The sequence below is a fragment of the Ambystoma mexicanum genome, chromosome 4q (assembly GCF_040938575.1).
Source record: "Ambystoma mexicanum isolate Mex_15411 chromosome 4q, UKY_AmexF1_1, whole genome shotgun sequence".
NCBI classification, from domain to species: domain Eukaryota; kingdom Metazoa; phylum Chordata; class Amphibia; order Caudata; family Ambystomatidae; genus Ambystoma; species Ambystoma mexicanum.
Genome location: NC_090928.1, coordinates 438,132,643 through 438,151,837, shown reverse-complemented (window position 1 = coordinate 438,151,837; position 19,195 = coordinate 438,132,643). Strand labels below are relative to the sequence as shown.

The window sequence follows — 19,195 nt, the reverse complement described above, 5'->3', positions numbered from 1 at the left end:
CATTAGGGTTCTATAAGGGGTTTCAGCATGTCCCCTGGGTCTGGTTTGACATATTCCACTTCTGGGGAAGTGTCTAGGCCACTTGCTTCCTGTAATGCATCCTGAAGGTCTTTCAACCTTCTTTCCTCAGAGGCAAAAGTCTCTGGTTCAGGTGATGTGGTCCTCTGCAGCCCAAAAGGCCTTTCTTGATCAGAATCTTCCCTTTCTTCATAAATTGAAGTTAAGGGGGGATGCTCTGGCCTGTGAAATGGTATAAAACCCATCTCTAAAGCAGAGGGAGCCATCATCAGTGGCCTTGAAAAGGTCGATGTCGTTGACTATGTAAAAATCCTCAAAGGCGTCGAGAAAACTGGAAGAGGCCTCGAAGAACTCGAGAGGATCGGAATCCTGCTCGAGGATGTAGACGACGTTCGACGTCGTGTCGGATGCTCTCGATGTAACCGTTGGCTGTGGAGTAGCCGTGGGTTTTTCTTTTACCGGCGTCGACTCGATCAACGGATGCGTCGAAGAACCCTTCGATAACGGCGTTGATGGCGCCGATCTATGCTTCGAAGGGGCTTTTGACGATGGCGTTGAAGATGCTTTACTTCCTGATGGCTCATGGCGCTTTCGGGTCGACTCTTTCGCCGGGTGCTTCGACTGGCGGCATTTAGATTTTTTTGGGCTTTTCACCCGGGGTATCACCCTCAGCTGACTTCGAGGGGGTCGAGGCCGCTTTCTCGAAGACGCTTAGCACCTTTTTTCAGAATTCCTCCTACTCAGCCTGAGAGCTGTGTTTTGTGGGGCAATTTACTCTTTCAGGGGAACTAGAAGACGACAAAGGAGATCTTCTACATCTCTTTTTCGAGTGTCTAGACCTTGACGAGTGGTGGGAGCCACTTCGAGACCTAGACCGAGAATGCTTTCGACGGTGAGGAGACGAATGTCTCGACTCTACCGCGGAAACTTTCGAGGAAGTTAAAACTGACTTACCTCTCTCGAGCTTCCCCTACGCTCCTTCAAGGCTTTCCTCACACTCCGAACACTGGTGTTCGATTCCCAGACACCACAAACAGATCCTGTGAGGATACGTCAACGACATTTTCTTACCACAGTCTCGGCATTTTTTGAAACCGGACCGAGGAGTCGTCGGGTCGGAGGAGGAAGCCATCGAGTACGAGTCGGTTTTCTCGAGAAAATATGAAAATATTTCGACTGACGAACTGAGCAACGGTATTCCGAGGCACACGAAGCGCGGAAAAACGGAACTGAGCAACGGACGCTGCGCGTGGCCATTTATAGGCATGATGACGTCGGCGTCGATACGGTGGCTGTCGAGGAACACCTACTCGACGGACGTCGACGCACAGCGCCCTCGACTGGGCAAATAATTTTCCGAGGCCAGCAAGCTGGAGATACAAATATCATAGATAAGGAATACGTCGGAGGACACAATCCCTTCGAAACATGATTACTTCTTTTACTGAGGATTCCCAGACTGACAGGGAATATTCATGAGCATGTGAATCCATGCCAGACTCCATGCTGGAGAAAAGTGTTATTTGGATACTTGCCACTGTGAACTCTATGTTGCAACCCTACAGCTCACATCGACTCCTCCTGAGATAAATCAGGCTGCTTAGTCACTATGAACTTGCGTAGTACAGACTAATATCAAAGGTTGGCTACCCATTTCCAAGAGGACAAGGCTGGTGCAGTCTCCCACAGGGTTACTGCAGACAATCTTGCCTAACACGGATGGATTTAGGGAGGGTCTACCAAGAACGTTCCTGCGATTGTTCTTAAACTCTGAAACACTTTCAAACTGCCTGTTGGCAGTGGCAAATTTTGTTCAGACCAACTTAAAGACTCCTAACCTCTATTGGGGGCACGACTTCAAGGGCACTAGGCCCCAATCTCTTCTATCAAGGGAAGGACCTTTCAATTGTATAACCATGTCATTATAAGGTTGTGCAATGTTCTTTTAACACCCATCTTCCATACATATGCCTCTAAATTGATTTCAACTTACCTTGCTCATCACATGTTAAGCTACATTACAGTATACTAAAATAAAGTGTTGGGGCTCTGTAGCCAGAGCCCCCAAAAGTAAATGTGTATATCAGTGGTAATAGTTTAACTTTGCTAGCTGCAAGCCAGCCATTAGGCAGAATCCTGTGCAGTGCCCTTAGGGACCACTACACACAATTAAGACTACAAGTGGTAATACAAGTTCACCTTTGGTACAAGCCTAACTACACTGTTAAAGTGGTAGCAGTAGCGGAGCAGCCAGACTTATCTCAAGAGCAAATGATCAGTAGTAGAAATTACACAAATGACCACAATTACTGTGACTCAAGCAAACACTGACTCAAGGGTTTTGGTTGAAAAGTAAAAGTACATTTATTTCTAGACCATGTTTGCAAAACACTTCACTTCTATTAAATTAAAACCACACTTAAAATATACGACACAACCAATTCTCTTTGTGGTCATGAAACTGCACTGGAGCCATGTGGCTGAAGTTGCGGGAGCCGCAAGGACAAAGCTGGGAGCGGAGTGAAGGAAGCACAGAAACTCTGAACCAAATAAGTAAGCCCATCGCCCCAGGAAGAACCAGTGATGCAGTCCCAACAAGTTGCAGGTACCTTGAATAACGTGAGACTCAGTAGGGGTTTGGGGGCAGCTCAAGAGTCAAGAGCCTGTGGAGGAATCTCCCTCGTCAGTGATGCTCAAAGTAGAATTAAGGAGTGTTGGAGAACATGAACTGTCGAAGTAATCTTCATAACGTTATAAGATAGGGGAGAATTTCTGGAATTGTAAAATAAAATTTCAGAAGCCCTTGGAGGAGTAAAGAAACTTTTGAGGACTATTACCAAACACTATCCCAAGACTGCCCTCAAGGCTTTTCAAGGTGTCGGGAGAAGGCAGTCATTCTTCTGACACTACACGTTAATTGTTGAATTAGAAGCTAGAGCTATGGATGGTTAAAAAAAAGATTAAGACTGAGCCAGTTAACCAGGAGAAAGGAGTCTTTCTCCTGGTACTAGATTTGTTTGGATGCTGAACACTTTTCTAGATTAGTGGTAGAACTAGAGTAGGTTTTTAGTCCGAGGATGGAAACTTTTTATTTGAATAAATATCTGGCCGACGAGCCCCAGAGTAGATATTGGTTTAGGGATAATCCTTTAGATATAGGTAGTGGTTATTTTCTTTATTTCTAAAATGGTGCTGAATTATGCCACCCTTTTGTCTGACTGCTTACTCCACCGCACAAGGTAGTGTGACAGAGCATTAAGGCTTAGACTTGGGAATGGTGAATGTTAAGTACACACAACTACAAGTTATGCAAAATGAATAAGGTTTGACTATGCAGAGTAATGATGTGTTACGGATATTAAATTCAAGGTAGTCAACAGTGATCAATTTCTGCAATTAATTTCAGCATTTGTTAATTTGTCAAAAGCCCCTGAAAGTGCCAAAAGCTGTACTGGTATGCATTGCAAGCAGGCACACCTTACGCCCTTCTGTAGCGATGTGGGATTCCATAAAGCCTTTATTTTTCTGCTGGAGCAAACAGAAATACCAGCTTGTGCCAGAAAGGCATTCAAACTTCACTCACTCAGAATGGGCTTTCCTTTACCAAAAGTTTGCAGTGGCGAAGGAAGCTGGGAGTAAGAAAATATAAGGGACTCTCCATAGGAAACAGTTGAAAACCATTGCAAAAAAGTGCCGCTACAGAACAGTGAGGGGTGTCAATTTAAGGTGGATTGTGTTATTGCACAAGACCAGAAAACATGAATGGGAAAACAATCTCCCTGCATTGGTAGCCTTACAAACTGAACGGTACCACCAAAATGAGTTGAGCAGGTAAGGGATGCTAAAAAGGCTCACCTTATCTCAAAAGTTTACAAGACTGACAAATATGCTCGATGTCCCATTGTAAGCAATGATCACAAAAATGAAAAAAGTCCAACAGTGACTAAAATGTTCTTGATATTGACCAGAGTTTGAAAAGCTTCCAAGAATACTAGGCAATTAAGGTATTAGATATTACACAATGATTAGAATATTCTACACTACAATTTACTGCAAACCATAAAATGACATCAATTGTATTTGTTCATTAGATCTTACCTGCTGTGGTTGAAGATCACATATTATAGTGTTAATGTTATTTAAAATCTCATCTATGAATGGCATTACTTCACCGACTTGCACCTGAACAAAATGCCTGCGACATTTCTGCGCAATTTTTATAAACGTGTCACATGCCATATCTTGGACGCCATCATGTGTCTCTGAAATATACAAAATTTAATTTAAAAAACACATTTTCCATCTCTTGTAGATGGAACATTTAAGTTTACTCATGACAAGCAAACCAGAGTTTTTGGCTTTAATATTGGGAGTAAAAAAGCACAACATAGGCTACTCATCATAGTGGCATACTCCTAACCCAAAGCGCTCTTTCATCCATACTTCAGGGATACCTCCCACCCCCACCCCCACCTTATGACATGGTACCAGTTAAGAATTCCTAAATCAGGGTTCCGCCGTCTCATTTCATAGGATTAAGCAGCTAGATTTCTAGAATCTGGCCTGGTGGACAGATTTTAGGAGGCCACCCTAGTTATGTGAACATGGGAACTCAGAGGTTAGCCAAGCCATATCAAAGAAAGCGTGGAGAGTGGTCAAGGATTAGTCTCAGCAGAGTGGGATTAGCATGCACAATGAGTCCACACAGTGGAGCACATCATTCAATTAAGACTGGTGAATACACTATATTTATTATAGGCCCAAAACCAAAGTAATGAAATCAGCACGTAGTAAAATCACAAAATATTTAAACAGTCACTTTTAGGTTCTTAGAAATGCATCATTAAAATAAGTTAAATAAAACCAATTCCCCACCTTTGTTAAGTCAAATCATTGATGATGTATGGGGTCTAGTCCCCAAAAGTCACTAAGCTCTTTAGTAGAGGGGACTGATGTAGGAAAGGTTGTGTTGGTGAAATGTTCCAGAGGCTATTTAAACAAAGTTACAGATCGGCATAATTAGATTAAAATCTTTAAGATACAAGCTTTCATGCCAACGATCAAAAACCGATGAAATGGAATAATTAACTAGTTACTTACCTGTGAAACTACAGTTCACCAGCATGGATCTAGCATTGAATTCACATGCTCATGAATATTCCCAGTCAGGCCGGGAATCCTCGGTAAAGATAAAACAGTTTCACTTACAAACTGTATTTCTCTAAACCAATCACTGTATGCTGGGTAATACTGCCCCCAGCCAATGAAAGTACTCTCACTAAGCCCCTCCTCTAGCAGCCATCTTCAGATTTGGTAAGCACTTAAAGTGGCAGCATGACCAAAAAGAGTCGCAGAGGGGTAGGAGGGAGAGTTTGCATGTGAATCCATGTCAGACCCATGCTGGAGAAATTATAAGTTACTCACCGTAGTGACAAACGTACTCTTAGTCCATAGTCCCCTTTCCTCCATACTGTATGGGCGTCCCTTCCAAGGGAAGGGAGAATACTTTTCAGCAGAAAAAACCTTCCCCTTTAAATTCAGAGGCGTGCAGGGGCACGGCCCAGGGAGCATGTGCAGCCCTGACTCTGCCCTCCGGCACCACACATCAGTCCCCATTGACGCGTCGACAATAGATTTAACATTGCCTAATGACAACAGTATTATTTGGGGGGAGGTTGGTGGGACGTATGGAGGAAATGGAACTACGGACTAAGTACGTTAGTCACTACGGTGAGTAACTTATAATTACTCTTACGTCCCATCCTTTTTCCTCCATACTGTATGGGCGATTACAACGAATTGTAGTAAGAAAATAGAAAGCCAAGGGAGTGGCTCAAGTGGCCGCCCTGCTTATGATTTGCCAACGGACATGGCGCTGGAATGCGATGGCAGATGCCTTGGACCTGACTGCGTGGCATGCATGTTGGCCGGGAGCAGCTTGTACTGGGCCTCGTAGACTTCCTTGATGGCAGAGACAATCCAGTGGGATATGAAGACCTTAGAGGCCTGATTGTCACTTTCGGAGGCTCGAGGCGAGACTGAGTGTCCGACTTGCGGAAGCCTTTGGTCCTGTCCAAGTAGAATTTTAGGGCACACCTGACATCCAGGCAGTGCAGCACTCTGTGCTTCGTCCTTGGGGTTGGGAAAGAACGTAGGAAGGACCATTTCTTCGTTCAAGTGAAATGCAGATGGAACTTTGGCCAGAAATGCCGGGTGCGTCCGCATGACTTCCTTGTCCTTGTGAAAGGTGGTATATGGTTCAGAGGCGACCAGCGCCTGGATCTCGCCGACTCTGCGAGCAGAGGCAAGACCGACTAGTAAGGCTGTCTTGATGGTGACCAGCCTAATGTCCACGGACGCCCTTGGTTCGAATGGTTTGTGCGCCAGGGCGCCCAAGACTATGTTAAGGTCCCACACAGGGTGCGGTCTCTTGTCAGGCAAGTAGAGCCTAGCAAGACCAGTCAGATGCTAGACTATAGGGTTGGAGGAGGAAAAGATGCCTTCCTCCGAGTTCCTGTAAGCCCCAATGGCTCCAAGTTATGTGCAGCAGGTGTCCACCTGTATGCCCGAACGAGCGAGGTGCGCCAAAAAGGAGAGCACGTTGTCCAAACTGCAGGCCAAGGGGTCGATTCCCTTGGAGACAGCCCAGTGGCAGAATCTGGTCCATTTGCTTTTGTACTGGGCCCTGGTGACCTTGCTCCTGGCGCCCTGTATGATCTCCAGATTGGCCTGTGAAAGGCTAAGGTGCCGAAGCATTACCTGCTCAGGTACCACGATGCAAGGGCTAGTTTCCCTGGCGCGGGGTGGATGATTCTTCCTCCCTGCCATGCCAGATGATGTGCTGGGCCCATCGGAAAGTGTATGGGGGCACCTCTGAGAGGCTGAGTAGTCCCGAAAACCATGGACTGGCCGGCCACCATGGAGCTATCAGAAGGATGAGGAGTTGGTGAGACTCCTTGATCTTGCAAATTACCCTGTGGATCGGGGGTAGGCGGAAAGGCGTAGGCTTTCATGCCGGCCCGCTGGAGGCAAAATGAGTCGCCGAGAGAGCTGGGGCCCTGACCCTGCCAGGATGCGAACTGGGGACACTTCCTTTTGTGCCAGGTGGCAAAGAGATCCACCTGGGGGTGACCCCACTTGCTGAAGATCCCCTGAAGAACGAGGTCGTTGAGCTGCCACTCATAGTTGTCCGCCTCCAGGTTGGATTCCCCTGGGAGGTGGACTGCCGAGAGGAAAATTTCATTTTCCAGGGCCCATTCCCACATGTTGATCGCCAGTCTGCACAGACGAGGGGGATCTGGTGCCTCCCTGCTTGTTGATGTAGTACATGCTGGTTGAGTCGTCTGCCTGGATGAGGACAACCTTGCCCTTGAGAAGTGGTAGGAATGCTTTGAGCGCTAGCCAGATGGCATTCAGCTCCAACCAATTGATGTGGTATTCCTGCTACTGTCGAGTCCAGGTGCCGTGGACCGAGAGATCGTCCAGGGGGGCTCCCCAGCCCTCGAGCGAGGAGTCTGGTGATGGCCTGCGGAGAGGGCCGCCGAAAGGGCTTGTCCGTCCGTAGGTTGCTATCCATGGACCACCAGGTTAGGTCCAGGTGGAGAGATGGAGGAACGTTGATCATCTCGGATTGCGAGCCCCGCTCCCGATTCCATGAGGCCTCGAGGTGCAGCTGAAGCCTTCTCATCCTTGGTCTCGTGTGCGGCAGGCGAACAGAACTGCCGTTAGTAGACTCAGGAGATGTTGGTACCACCATGTCGCGGTCACCTCGATGCTGAGGAAGTGGCCCTCTTGATTGCCGAGATCTTGTCTTCCGACAGGAAAACCCTCTCGGAGCAAGTGTCCCAAATGAGTCCCAGGAATGTCGGAGTCTGCGTAGAGAGCAGCTGTGACTTGAGGTTGAACGAGAAACCCAGGTCGTGCAGTGTGTTCATAAGGGCATGGGAAGAGTGGTGAACCGTTCCGGAGATGTAGCCCTGACGAGCCAGTTGTCGAGGCATCGGTAGATGTGGAGGCCCTGCTCTGAGGAGGGCCACCACAGCGTTCGAGTCTGTTAAAGACCCTGGGGGCCAAGTTGAGGCCAAACGGAAGGACTTTGTATTGGAAATGGTAGCCCATGATCCTGAACTGTAGGAAAGGACAATGGGGCTGCCAAATCGGGACGTGTAGGTATGCGTCCTTCAGGTCCAGGGAGCACATCCAGTCTCCCTTGTCCAATGTCTCTGCTATAAAAGCTGGCGTACCCAGTTTGAATTTTTTCAGGGGTAAGGAGAGGTTTAGGGTGGAAAGATCTAGCACAACTCTCGGGCCTGCCTGGTGGTTCTTCTGAACAGCGAAAATCGTGGCGTAAAAGCCAAAGCCTTGCTGGGAGGCTGATACTTCCTCCACTGCCTGGCTCTCTATGAGCGACCAGATCTCTGTCAAAAGAGTTGCTGTCCAAACTTGTGGAAGGAGAGGATGGGAAGGCGATACCCGTGGATACTAGAGAGGATCCAGGTGTCCGCTAAAATTTGGCGCCACACTTGTGCATGGAGAGCAAGCCTGCCCCTCCACTGGAGACACGTGGACCCGAAGGGGCATGTCATGCCTTTTTTCCCTCAGAGGCTGAGGAGGGGAACTGGAAAAATCCCCCCCCCCCCCCCCCTCTCTTTGTTTGCGCCGGTTCTGGGACGGCGATCCGTCCGGCTGCCTGGATCTGCGTTCCTGGAAGCAGCAGAACCCTCCATAGGTACAACTCTTCTCCGATCGCTGCTGAGATTAGGTGCACGATTTGGGCATGGTCTTAGTAAGAATGGATAAAGACTTTGCCGTTTGTGAGCTTTTCTGTTTGTCCAACACTTCATCCGTAGAGGAGCGGAAGAGCCCTCCACCCCCCTCGAACGGAAGATCTAGAATGGGCTCCTGGACATCCGGGTTGAACTTCATTACCCGGAGCCAGGCTGTTCTCCTCATGTCCGTGGCAATGCAGATGACACGGCCTGAGGTATCGATATGCGCCACTATGGATTCCATGAGGTCCTGCGACAAGAGCTTGGCTTCCGCTAACCCGCCTTAAATCGAGATTGGCATTGGGCAGAGTTCCAGGAGGAAGTCTGCAATTTCCCGCCATAACCGTTGGTTGGCAGCCGCCAGCATGGCATCTGCGTTGGCCTGACACAGGTGCAAGGAGGCGTTGGAGAAGATCTTCTTGCCATACACCTCTAAGATCTTCTCCTTGCCTAGCAGCACCACAGAGGAGGAGGCTGAGGACTACTGAGGCATGGAGTATTGTGATGCCACAGTGATCACTGAGGAGTGTGGCTGAGGACGGGTCGAGAGCAAGAGTATCTTCCTCCATCTGCCTGTACTTGGCATCCAGGCGTCTGTTGACTGGTTGAACTGATTGGGGCTTGAGCAAACACTTCTTGGCCAGGGAAACTACATCGGATTGCAGTGGAATCGCCGTGCTGGCAGAGGGGCGCCTCGTGAGGACTTCAGCCAGAACCCCCTCTGCCGGCTGTTCGACCTCGGGTTGGGGGAGGCCCAGGTACTCCGCCAGGCCAGCAAGACCTTCATTGAAGGCCCTGGCTGAGGATGGCATGTCCGGATCATCGTTCTCATCCGTATCCTGAGGATCTGGAGGATCTTGTGTTGGAGGAGGGGTAGATGGCGCCGGTGGCTGGGGTACAGGGACCGCAGCCGTAGGAGGCGGCAGAGGTTGCAGAGTTGGCTGTGGAGCTGGCTGCACCGGGGCCTGGGGGCCCGGTGAAGAGTCTGTGGTGCCTCTTGCATGGCAAGGAGGACTTCCCTGACTGCATCTTTGATGATAACCCCCATCTGAGGAGACCTCATGAGGCCGAGAAACTTCTTGAAGAGCACTTCCTCACTGGCCAAAGAGGTGGCAGGGGGCAACGACGGGGCAGCGGGGGCTGCTGGAGCCGCTGCGTACCCAGTCCATAGGGATGCAAAGGAAAGCTGCCCAGTGCAAATGAAGGGTAGCCTGTAGGCCACGTACCTGGTTGAGGCCAGTCCCACCTCGACACTCGTTATTTGCCGAATTCGTGGAATGGCGTCGGATGGGTTCCCCCTTCTGGCCTGGCAGCCATTTTGTCGAGTTGTCTGCCACGTGCCTGCAACGTGTTGCTCAGTCCGCTGGGCCCAGCCTGGTCCAAGACTCTTGCATGTGGATCACAAGGCCTACCCTGCTCCTTGGGCCTCGGCCCAGTAGGTGGGACACCCTCGTCCCGTGGGTAAGTAGAGCTGCATTTAGGGGCCCCCTCAGACGTTTTGCTGGTACTAGGGCATAGCCCCTTGGCCATTGTGTCGGTAACAGGATGTGGCCCCTCTGGTATAGACCCGGTACAAGAACCCTCCGGTCCCTCGACACTGCGCCCTGGAGGATCCGAGGACCCCCTCGACCCGAAGGCCGGTAGCTGCAGCAGCCTTGGGGCACGTGCCGGAAGAAGGACCTGGCTGGTCCCTCCCACGGGGAGGAGTCTCCCTTGCAGGGTGCGTTAGAAAATATAGACCCTACCGTGGGCCTGGTTCGATGCGTCACAAAGTTCTTCAGATCCTCTTCAACTTATGTCTGTAGCATTTCAGTGCCGACAAAGCCCTGACCCTGGTAAGCACTTCCTTGCAGTCCGCCGGAAGATCATATCCACCAAACTCTAGCGCTGCAGGAGCCAGTCCTGCAAGTTCCGTGACCCCGGGTCGTTATGCGGAATCGCGCCTCCTTCCCTGGCGAGAAAATCTGCGTCCGCCAGAAGCTTGACTGAGGGTGACACTGACATGTCCAGAAGGTCCGGGTACCATATCTGCCTCGGCCACGCCGGTGCAATGAGGATCATCTTGCACCAGGACCGTCTGGGGCAACCTGCTGGTGAACCTCCGGCACTTGATGTTCGTAGCTGTCGCAAACAGATCGATCTGGGGCTTGCCCCATTGTCGGAATAGAAGATCCATTTGGTCATACCGAAGCTCCCACTCGTGACACAAGCGCAGTTACCTGCTTAGAGTCGGCCACAGTGTTCTTCACTCCCACCAGATGAAATGGGACGAGGAACATCTCCTGTGCGACGGCCCATCGCCATAGGTTCTGTACCTACCTGGAGAGTGTATATGCATGACAACATCATGCCGAGGAGGGCCTTGATGGACCTCACCCTGGCGATCTTCAGGGTCAACAGCTGTAGTACCTTGCCCAGGATGGCTGCTATTCTCTCCTCTGACAGGGACGCTAGGCACGACACTGTTGAGCCAGAACCCCAGAAACACCGCGTCCTGCGATGGCACCAAGCAGGACTTCGCAAAGTACATAGAGAACCCCAGTTCCGTGAGTAGCCAGACAGTCCCCGGCGGCAGTCTCTCTCGAATCGTCCAGGTAGGGGTGGACGTGAATCCCCTGCAGGCGCAACCGAGCCGCCACTGGAGCCAGACACTTAGTGAAAACCCTTCAATCCGAAGAGAAGGGCCTTGAATTGGTAATGCTGCCATTGGACCACGAAGCACAGAAACTTGGTGTCCCTTGTGAATGGGGATGAGGAAATAGGGAACCTCCAGGTCCAGCAACGATAGGAAATCCCCTTCTTCCAGTTGTCCCAGCACGTGCTGAAGGGTGACCATCCAAAACGTCTGGGACCTGATGTACTTGTTGAGGCAGCAGAGGTCTAGTATGGGTCTCCAACGGCCCGTTTTCTTTCTGATGAGGAAGTACCGGGAGAACACTCCAGAGCCCTGAAGCCTTTTTGGGGCAAGTTCTATTGCGCCCTTCATCAGCATGGCCTAAACCTCCAGCAGAAGTCGAGGAACATGGTTTTCCTTACTGGCCACCGGTGGAATGCGCGGGCACTTCGGTTGAAATTCCAGGGTGTGCTGTGGGCCAGGGCATCCAGCACCCAATGGTCGGTGGAGATGGACTTCCACACGCCGACAAGGAACAAGTTACTTACCTGTAACTGTTGTTCTCCAACATGGGTCTGGCATGGATTCACATGCTCATGAATATTCCCCGTCGTCAGACTGGGAATCCTCGGTAAAGAAAAAACCAGTATCAGTTTCGTTTCTGATCTGTCTTTCGTAGTAATAACCAATCACTGATCTCTGCGTCATACTGACCACAGCCAATGACTGCCCTCTACCTAAGCCCCGCCTCTGGCAGCCATCTTCAGATTTGGAAGCACGTGAAGTGGCAGTATGACCAAGTGAAGAGCCGCAGAGGGGTAGGCGGGAGGGTTCGCATGTGAATCCATGCCAGACCCATGCTGGAGAACAACAGTTACAGGTAAGTAACTTGTTCCTTCTCCAGCATGGGGTCTGGCATGGATTCACATGCTCATGAATAAAGAATACATAGCAGTACACACATGCACAACCACGGGAGGTGGCAAAGGCTCAATATTAAGCATCACATCAAACTCAACATTAAGCATCTTACCTCCTCACCAGGCTCACCTCAGGCGAACAGGTTGTGCAGCACTGCTTGGCCGACCCTGGACTCCTCCCTGGAATCCCGGTCGACGCAGTAGAATTTCGTGAAGGTGTGCGTCGACCTCCACGTAGCAGCCCTGCATATGTCCAGCAGGGGCACACCAGATAGGAATGCCGTGGTAGCTGCGATCGCTCTGGTGGAATGGGCTCTCGGACGGCCAGGCAGCGGTCGGTTTGCCAACCGGTGACAGTACATGATACAGCCGGAGAGCCATCTGGAAATGGAAGCCTTCGAGAGAGCCTTCCCCTGATTGACAGGTCCAAAGTTCAAAGAGTTGTGACGTCTTCCGAAAACACTTCGTGCGGTCCACGTAGAACTTTAGCGCTCTAGCCACATCCAGCGAGTGCAAAGTCCTCTCAGCCGGCGATGAAGGCGACGGGAAGAACACAGGCAACACCAAGGGTTCGTTGAGATGGAAGTCCGACGGTACCTTGGGCATGAAGGAGGGGTGCGTCCTGAGCACTACCCTCGTGTCGTGAAAAGTCAAGTACGGGGCCTTGCAGGAAAGGGCCTGGATCTCTCCCACTCGTCGTGCGGAGGTGATGGCCACAAGAAACGCTGTTTTCCACGACAGAAATTTCAACGGAGCTGAGTGCAGAGGCTCGAACGGAGGTCCCATGAGCTTGGTCAGCACCACGTTGAGCTCCCACGCCGGAGCCGGAGCCTTCACCGGCGGGAACGATCTGAACAGTCCCTTCATGAACTCTTTCACCAGACGATGAGACCACAAGGACGTCCGCCCCGTGGTTCTGGTGTATCGGGAGATCGCAGCAAGATGAATCTTGATGGACGCGTGCACCAGTCCAGCATTGGCCAGCGTCAGCAGGTACGGCAGTACTTGGGGGGCCGTAACCCGTAGAGGGTTAATCTTCTGTGCGTGGCACCAGACAGAGAACCTCTTCCATTTGTGTCCGTAGCATTTAAGAGTCGAGGACGCCCTGGCCTTTGCAAGAACCTCTCTGCAGTCGGCCGGTATGTCGTATCCTCCAAACTCTAGCGCTGCAGGAGCCAGGCCTGCAAGTTCAGCGATTTCGGGTCGTGGTGGAGGATGGCGCCTCCTTCTCTGGAGAGTAGATCCGTGTCCACCGGCAGCTTGATTGGCGGGGACGCTGACAAGTCCAGAAGGTCCGGGAACCATATCTGCCTCGGCCACGCAGGTGCGACGAGGATCATCCTGCACCGTGACCTCTTGAGCTGGTTGACGAGCCGGATTAGCAGTGGCAAAGGAGGGAACGCGTAGAGGAACAGGCCCTCCCAGGGGAACGAGAAAGCATCGCCCATGCTCCTCGCCTGGGGAAACCTGCTGGCGAACCTCCGGCACTTGGAGTTCGTCGCCGTCGCGAACAGGTCGATCTGGGGTGTGCCCCACCGTCGGAAGAGGCGGTTCACTAGATCCTGCCGTAGCTCCCACTCGTGGCACGAGCGCAGCTCCCTGCTGAGTGAGTCGGCAATGGTGTTTTTTATCCCTGCCAGATGAAACGGCACCAGAAATATCCTTTGGGCGATGGCCCAATGCCACAGGTCCTGCGCCTCCTTGGACAGTGCTGGGGACCTGGTTCCGCCCTGTTTCCTGATGTAAAACATGGTGGTGGTGTTGTCGGTGAAGATCCTCACCACCTTGCCCTTGAGGGACGGAAGGAAGGACCTGAGGGCCCAAAACACTGCACGGAGCTCCAGGACGTTGATATGTAGGGATTTCTCCGTCGGGAGCCAAGGGCCTCTTGCGTGCAGATTTTCGGTGTGCGCTCCCCACCCTTCCAGGGAGGCATCCGTGGTCACAGTCTCCTGGTGGGCTGGGGTCTGGAAGTCCAAGTCCGCCGTCAGAGGCGCGCGGGTGCCCCACCACCGGATCGCTCGTCGGAAACTCTCGTCGAGTGTGATCCTTTCCTCGAAGCTGCCCGTCGTTTGGATCCAGCGCGCGTCCAGGAACTCCTGCAACGGGCGCATCCGGAGCCTGCACATGGGAATGAGGTAGATGCAGGAAGACATCATTCCGAGGAGGGACTTGATGGACCTCACCTTGGCCGCGTCGGCCACCAACATCCGCTGCACCTTGCCCAGGATGGTCCTGGTCCTCTCCTCCGACAGGGAGGCCCGAAGGGACACTGTGTTGAGCCTCGCTCCCAGAAACAGAGCGTCTTGCGCGGGTACCAGGTGGGATTTGGCGTAGTTCACGGAGAATCCCAGGTCCGTGAGAAGTTGGACGGTCCTTGCCGTGTGAACCACGGCGAGCTCCCTCGTCTTGGCTCGGATGAGCCAGTCGTCCAGGTAGGGGTAGACGTGGACCCCCTCACGGCGCAGCTGCGCCGCCACCGGTGCGAGGCACTTGGTGAATACCCTGGGTGCCGACCGTAGTCCGAAGGGGAGGGCTTTGAACTGGTAATGACGCCCTTGGACCACAAACCTGAGGAATTTTCGGTGCCCCTTTAGGATGGGAATATGGAAGTAGGCATCCTCCAAATCCAACGACGACAGGAAGTCTCCTTCCTCCAGCTGACCCAGGACGTGCTGGAGGGTGACCATCCGGAACTTCTGCGCCTTGATGAACTTGTTCAGACGTCGCAGGTCCAGGATGGGGCGCCATCCCCCCGTCTTCTTCTTCACAGGAAGTATCTCGAGTAAACTCCGGAGCCCCGAAGCCTCTTTGGGACGAGTTCGATGGCGCCCTTCCTGAGCATCGCTTTTACCTCTAGGAGAAGTTGAGGGACGTGAAGTTCTTTCCTGGCCACGGGGGGGACGCGCGGGCACCTTCTCTGGAACTCGAGCGCGTGGCCCCGGGACAAGGCGTCCAGCACCCAACGGTCGGTGGAGATGGACTCCCACACGCTGACGAAGTTCGCCAGCCGGCCTCCCACCGGGGTGCTTCGGTGGGGGCCCGACCCCACGGCCGGTTCAATCCTGCTTCGACGAGGCTTTGCCGCCTTGACCTCCTTGGCGACGGCGGGGTCCGCCAGACTTGCCTCGTCCTCTGTAGGCCTCCTGAGATGACGAGCAGGCCGCTTGACGGTAGGAGGAGAAACCGCCGCCGGAACCTTTGGAGGCGCCTTTCCTCCGCTGCTCCGAAAGGGCGTCCGTCGTTGTTGCAGAACTCCCAGGGCCCGGGCCGTCTCAGTGTCCGCCTTAATGGCCTGAAGGGAATCGTCCACTGTTTTCCCAAACAGGTTGTTCCCATCGAAGGGCATGTCGAGGACTCTGGTCTGAACGTCTTGACGGAAGTCCGTAGCCTTGAGCCATCCACGCCGCCTAAGGCAAACGCTGTTGCCCAACTGGCGGAACCCGGTGTCGGCGATGTCCGTCGCAACGGTAATGGCGTGGTCCGAAGCCACCTCACCTTCCTGCAGGATCTCCAGGGCCTCTGTCCTCTTGTCGTCCGGCAGGAAGTCCAGCAGGGGAGCCAGTTTGTACCAGAGCTCCCTGTCGTAGCGGGCCACGATAGCCAAGGCGTTGGCCGCTTTAATCGTCGTCGCTGCCGACGAGATGACTTTGCGTCCCATAGCGTCCAATTTCTTTCCCTCACTGTCCGGTGGGGAAGTCGATGTGGAGGCCGCACCCCCCCCCGCTTTCTTCTTGGCCGCCGCGGAGACGACGGAGTCCGGGGTAGGCTGCGCCCGGAGGCACAGGGGGGCCGTGTCCGGGACCCGGTACTTCTTCTCGTACCGGTCTCTTCTAGCTGGCGTCGTGGAAGGGTTCTTGAGGAGGGTGAGGCCCTCATCCCAAATGTCATCCAATAGAGGCACCGAGAGGACCGTCTTCCTCTTGGCCTCGCGCCGCTGATAAAGGAAACCTTCCTTCTTCTTCTCCTCAGGGCAGAGTTGGAAAAGCTCGGATGCCCTGGTGATCATGGAGTGGAACGATCCAATCTCGTCGGGCGGAGAAGCCCTGGTGGGAGGCGACAACGGTACATCCTCGTCGTCCGTACCCGTCGCTGCCGTATCAGTCCCCGTATCATCCCCTCGGGTGGACGGGGAGGAGGGCTGGATGGGGCGCGACGGCTGAAAAGGAGGCGGAGGGTGGATCCTTCTTTTCTTAGTAGGGGGAACACCAGAAGGTCCCGGTTCTGGGTCCCCCGACGGGAGAGGATCCTCCGTCGGCAACTGTAGTCTCGTCCTTATCTCTGAGCATAAGGACTGTATAGCCAACAAAATGGCCGCCGAGCTGTCTTGCGGTGCTGGCAGAGGGGAATCCGACGGGCGATCAGGGGCCCCGTCGGTACCCTCGACGATGTCGTCACCTGCGTCGGGATTCATCCCGATGGGCCGGTCTTCTTCCACGCCGAGGCCGTGGCTTAAGACCTCGACCAGTTCCTCCTCCGAGGTTGAAGCCGAATATACGACGACGCCCTGCCCCCCCTTTCTCTTCCCCTCGGGGGATTTCACGGGGGTCCTATCGATGGGCACAAAAGAGGACTCCCTCCGAGGTGGCAGGGAGACTCTGAGCCCCGAGGTCGCCACCACTGGTGTAGCCTGCACAGGCTGAGCCAGGGCCGCCGCGACAGTTTCGATAGAGGGCTTGGCCGGATGGATTAAGGCCTTCACCACCTTAGGTGCGCTCACCGCCTTATCCTTGAGGGGGGGAGGACACCGCCTCGCTCCCCCTCCGCTTTCGAGCTCGACCGGGGCCTCTCCAGGAGCTTCGCCGGGTGCTCGGCCTTCCTCTTACCCGACCCAGAGCGTTGGCTCGTGGTTGATGGTGCCGGGGAGGGTGCGCCCTGCATGGCGCCCGTAGAGCCCGACCGTTCGGCGCTCCCGGTGCCAGCGGACTCGCGGTGCTTGGCCTTATGTTGGACCCCCGTCGCCGGGGCGTCCTCAAAGGTCTTAGAAGACCGCTCGGATTTCTTCTTCTCGCCGGACGGGCTCTTCCCTTCTAGCCAGTTGGCGAGACGTTGATGGCGGTCCTTCATGGTCCGCTCCGACATGCTGCCGCAAAACGCACAGTCCTTCTCCACGTGCGTCTTGTCCTCATGTAGGCAGTAGAGACAAAAAGAGTGTTCGTCCTCCTTGAAGACGTTCTGCAGCTGGCATCCAGGGCAGACCCTGAACAGCTTTACGGGCGTCGAGCTTCCCTTCTCCTGGGCCTGAGAAACTTCTGGAGTCCTCCAAAAGCGTAGCTTGACGAAATCTTCACCCTTGAGGGGCGCAGACGAATCCGACACGGGTCCCCGTTGATCGGATAGAGAGTCGGTGGAGCTTGAGGCTCTTTTGACCGAAAAAACGAAGTTTTTGAGAAAAAACGTGAAAAAAATAGCACTAACGCTCGAGAGCAATAGCACGAGGATCCCAACACATGAACGTGCGGTAAAAATCTGAAGATGGCTGCCAGAGGCGGGGCTTAGGTAGAGGGAAGTCATTGGCTGTGGTCAGTATGACGCAGAGATCAGTGATTGGTTATTACTACGAAAGACAGATCAGAAACGAAACTGATACAGGTTTTTTCTTTACCGAGGATTCCCAGCCTGACGACGGGGAATATTCATGAGCATGTGAATCCATGCCAGACCCCATGCTGGAGAAAGTTCGCTACCCGGCCTCCCACTGGGGTGCACGGGTGGGGGCCCCGACGCCGCGACCGGTTCAATCCTGCTTCGTCGTGGGGGCGCTACCTTGGCAACGACCTCCCCCAGACTTGCTGCGGCCCCGGTAGGCTTCCTGATCTGAAGAGCGAGGCGGTTGACGATGGGATGACAAGCCTCCACCGAAACCTTTGGAGTACCCCTGGGACTTTCCTCCGGCGGTCCGAAAGGACGGCAGTCGCTGCTGGAGCGTGGCCAACGGCCAGGCTGTCTCAGTATCTGCCTCAATGGCCTGAAGAGACTCATCCACAGTCTTGCCGAATAAGTTGTCCCTGTTGAAGGGCATGTCCAACACCCTCGACTGTATGTCCTGGCGGAAGCTAGTGGCCCTCAATCAACCCTGCCGAAGGCAAACGCTGTTGCCCATCTGATGGAATACTGTGTCGGCGATGTCTATGGCCACCGTGATGGCATGGTCCAATTTCACCTCGCCTTCATGCAGGATCACCAGTGCTTCCGCTCTCTTGTTGGGAAGGAAGTCCAGGAGGGGAGCGATCTTAACCTCTTAAGTGCCATTGAGGTTCCCCCCAGTGCCAATGGGTTTTTTTTAAAAAATCGCGGTATTCACCGCCCAAACCTGCCAGCATTTCCCCCCTCATTAACCCCTTAAGTGCCACCGACGAGCCGGCTCGTCGGTGGCAACCTGGAGCGGTTTTTACCGACGAGCCGGCTCGTCGCTGGCATTTAAAGGGTTAAACCACAGCTCCCCGTCATAACGTGCCATGATGGCCGTGGTCGTCATATCCGACCAGATGACCCCATCGCCCCATGGCGTCCAGCTTCTTTTGCTCGCCATCCGGTGGACGGGGGGGGGAGGGGGTTGAGGGGGGGTAGTTTGGGGTGGGGGGTTGCGGGGGCAGAATAAAGGGTGGGGGGGTGGTGGAGGGGAAATAGCAGGAAGAGGACCTCGAGGTCGAAGATCCGGAGGACTTCTTCGCCGCCGAGACCACCGAGTCCGGGAACGGTTGGGATCGGTGACACTTGGGCACTCTGTACTTCTCGTACCGGTCCCTCTGTCCCTCTTCGCCAGGGCCGAGGACTGGTTCTTCATAAGGGTCAGCCCCTTATCCCAAATGTCATCAATAAGAGGGATAGAAAGCATGGTCTTCCTCTTGGCCTCCCGGCACTGGTACAGGAAG

At 53.5% G+C, this 19,195-nt stretch overlaps 1 protein-coding gene across 2 annotated transcripts in view; it reads right to left on the bottom strand.

The window, feature by feature from the left end:
- Positions 1-19,195, bottom strand: part of XPO1 (exportin 1) — a 1,118,801-nt gene that overhangs the window by 543,683 nt on the left and 555,923 nt on the right. For both annotated transcript variants that reach the window (XM_069608010.1, XM_069608011.1), the window contains exon 16: positions 4,117-4,280. In XM_069608010.1, the coding sequence (XP_069464111.1) occupies positions 4,117-4,280 (164 nt within the window). The remainder of the gene's footprint in view (positions 1-4,116; positions 4,281-19,195) is intronic.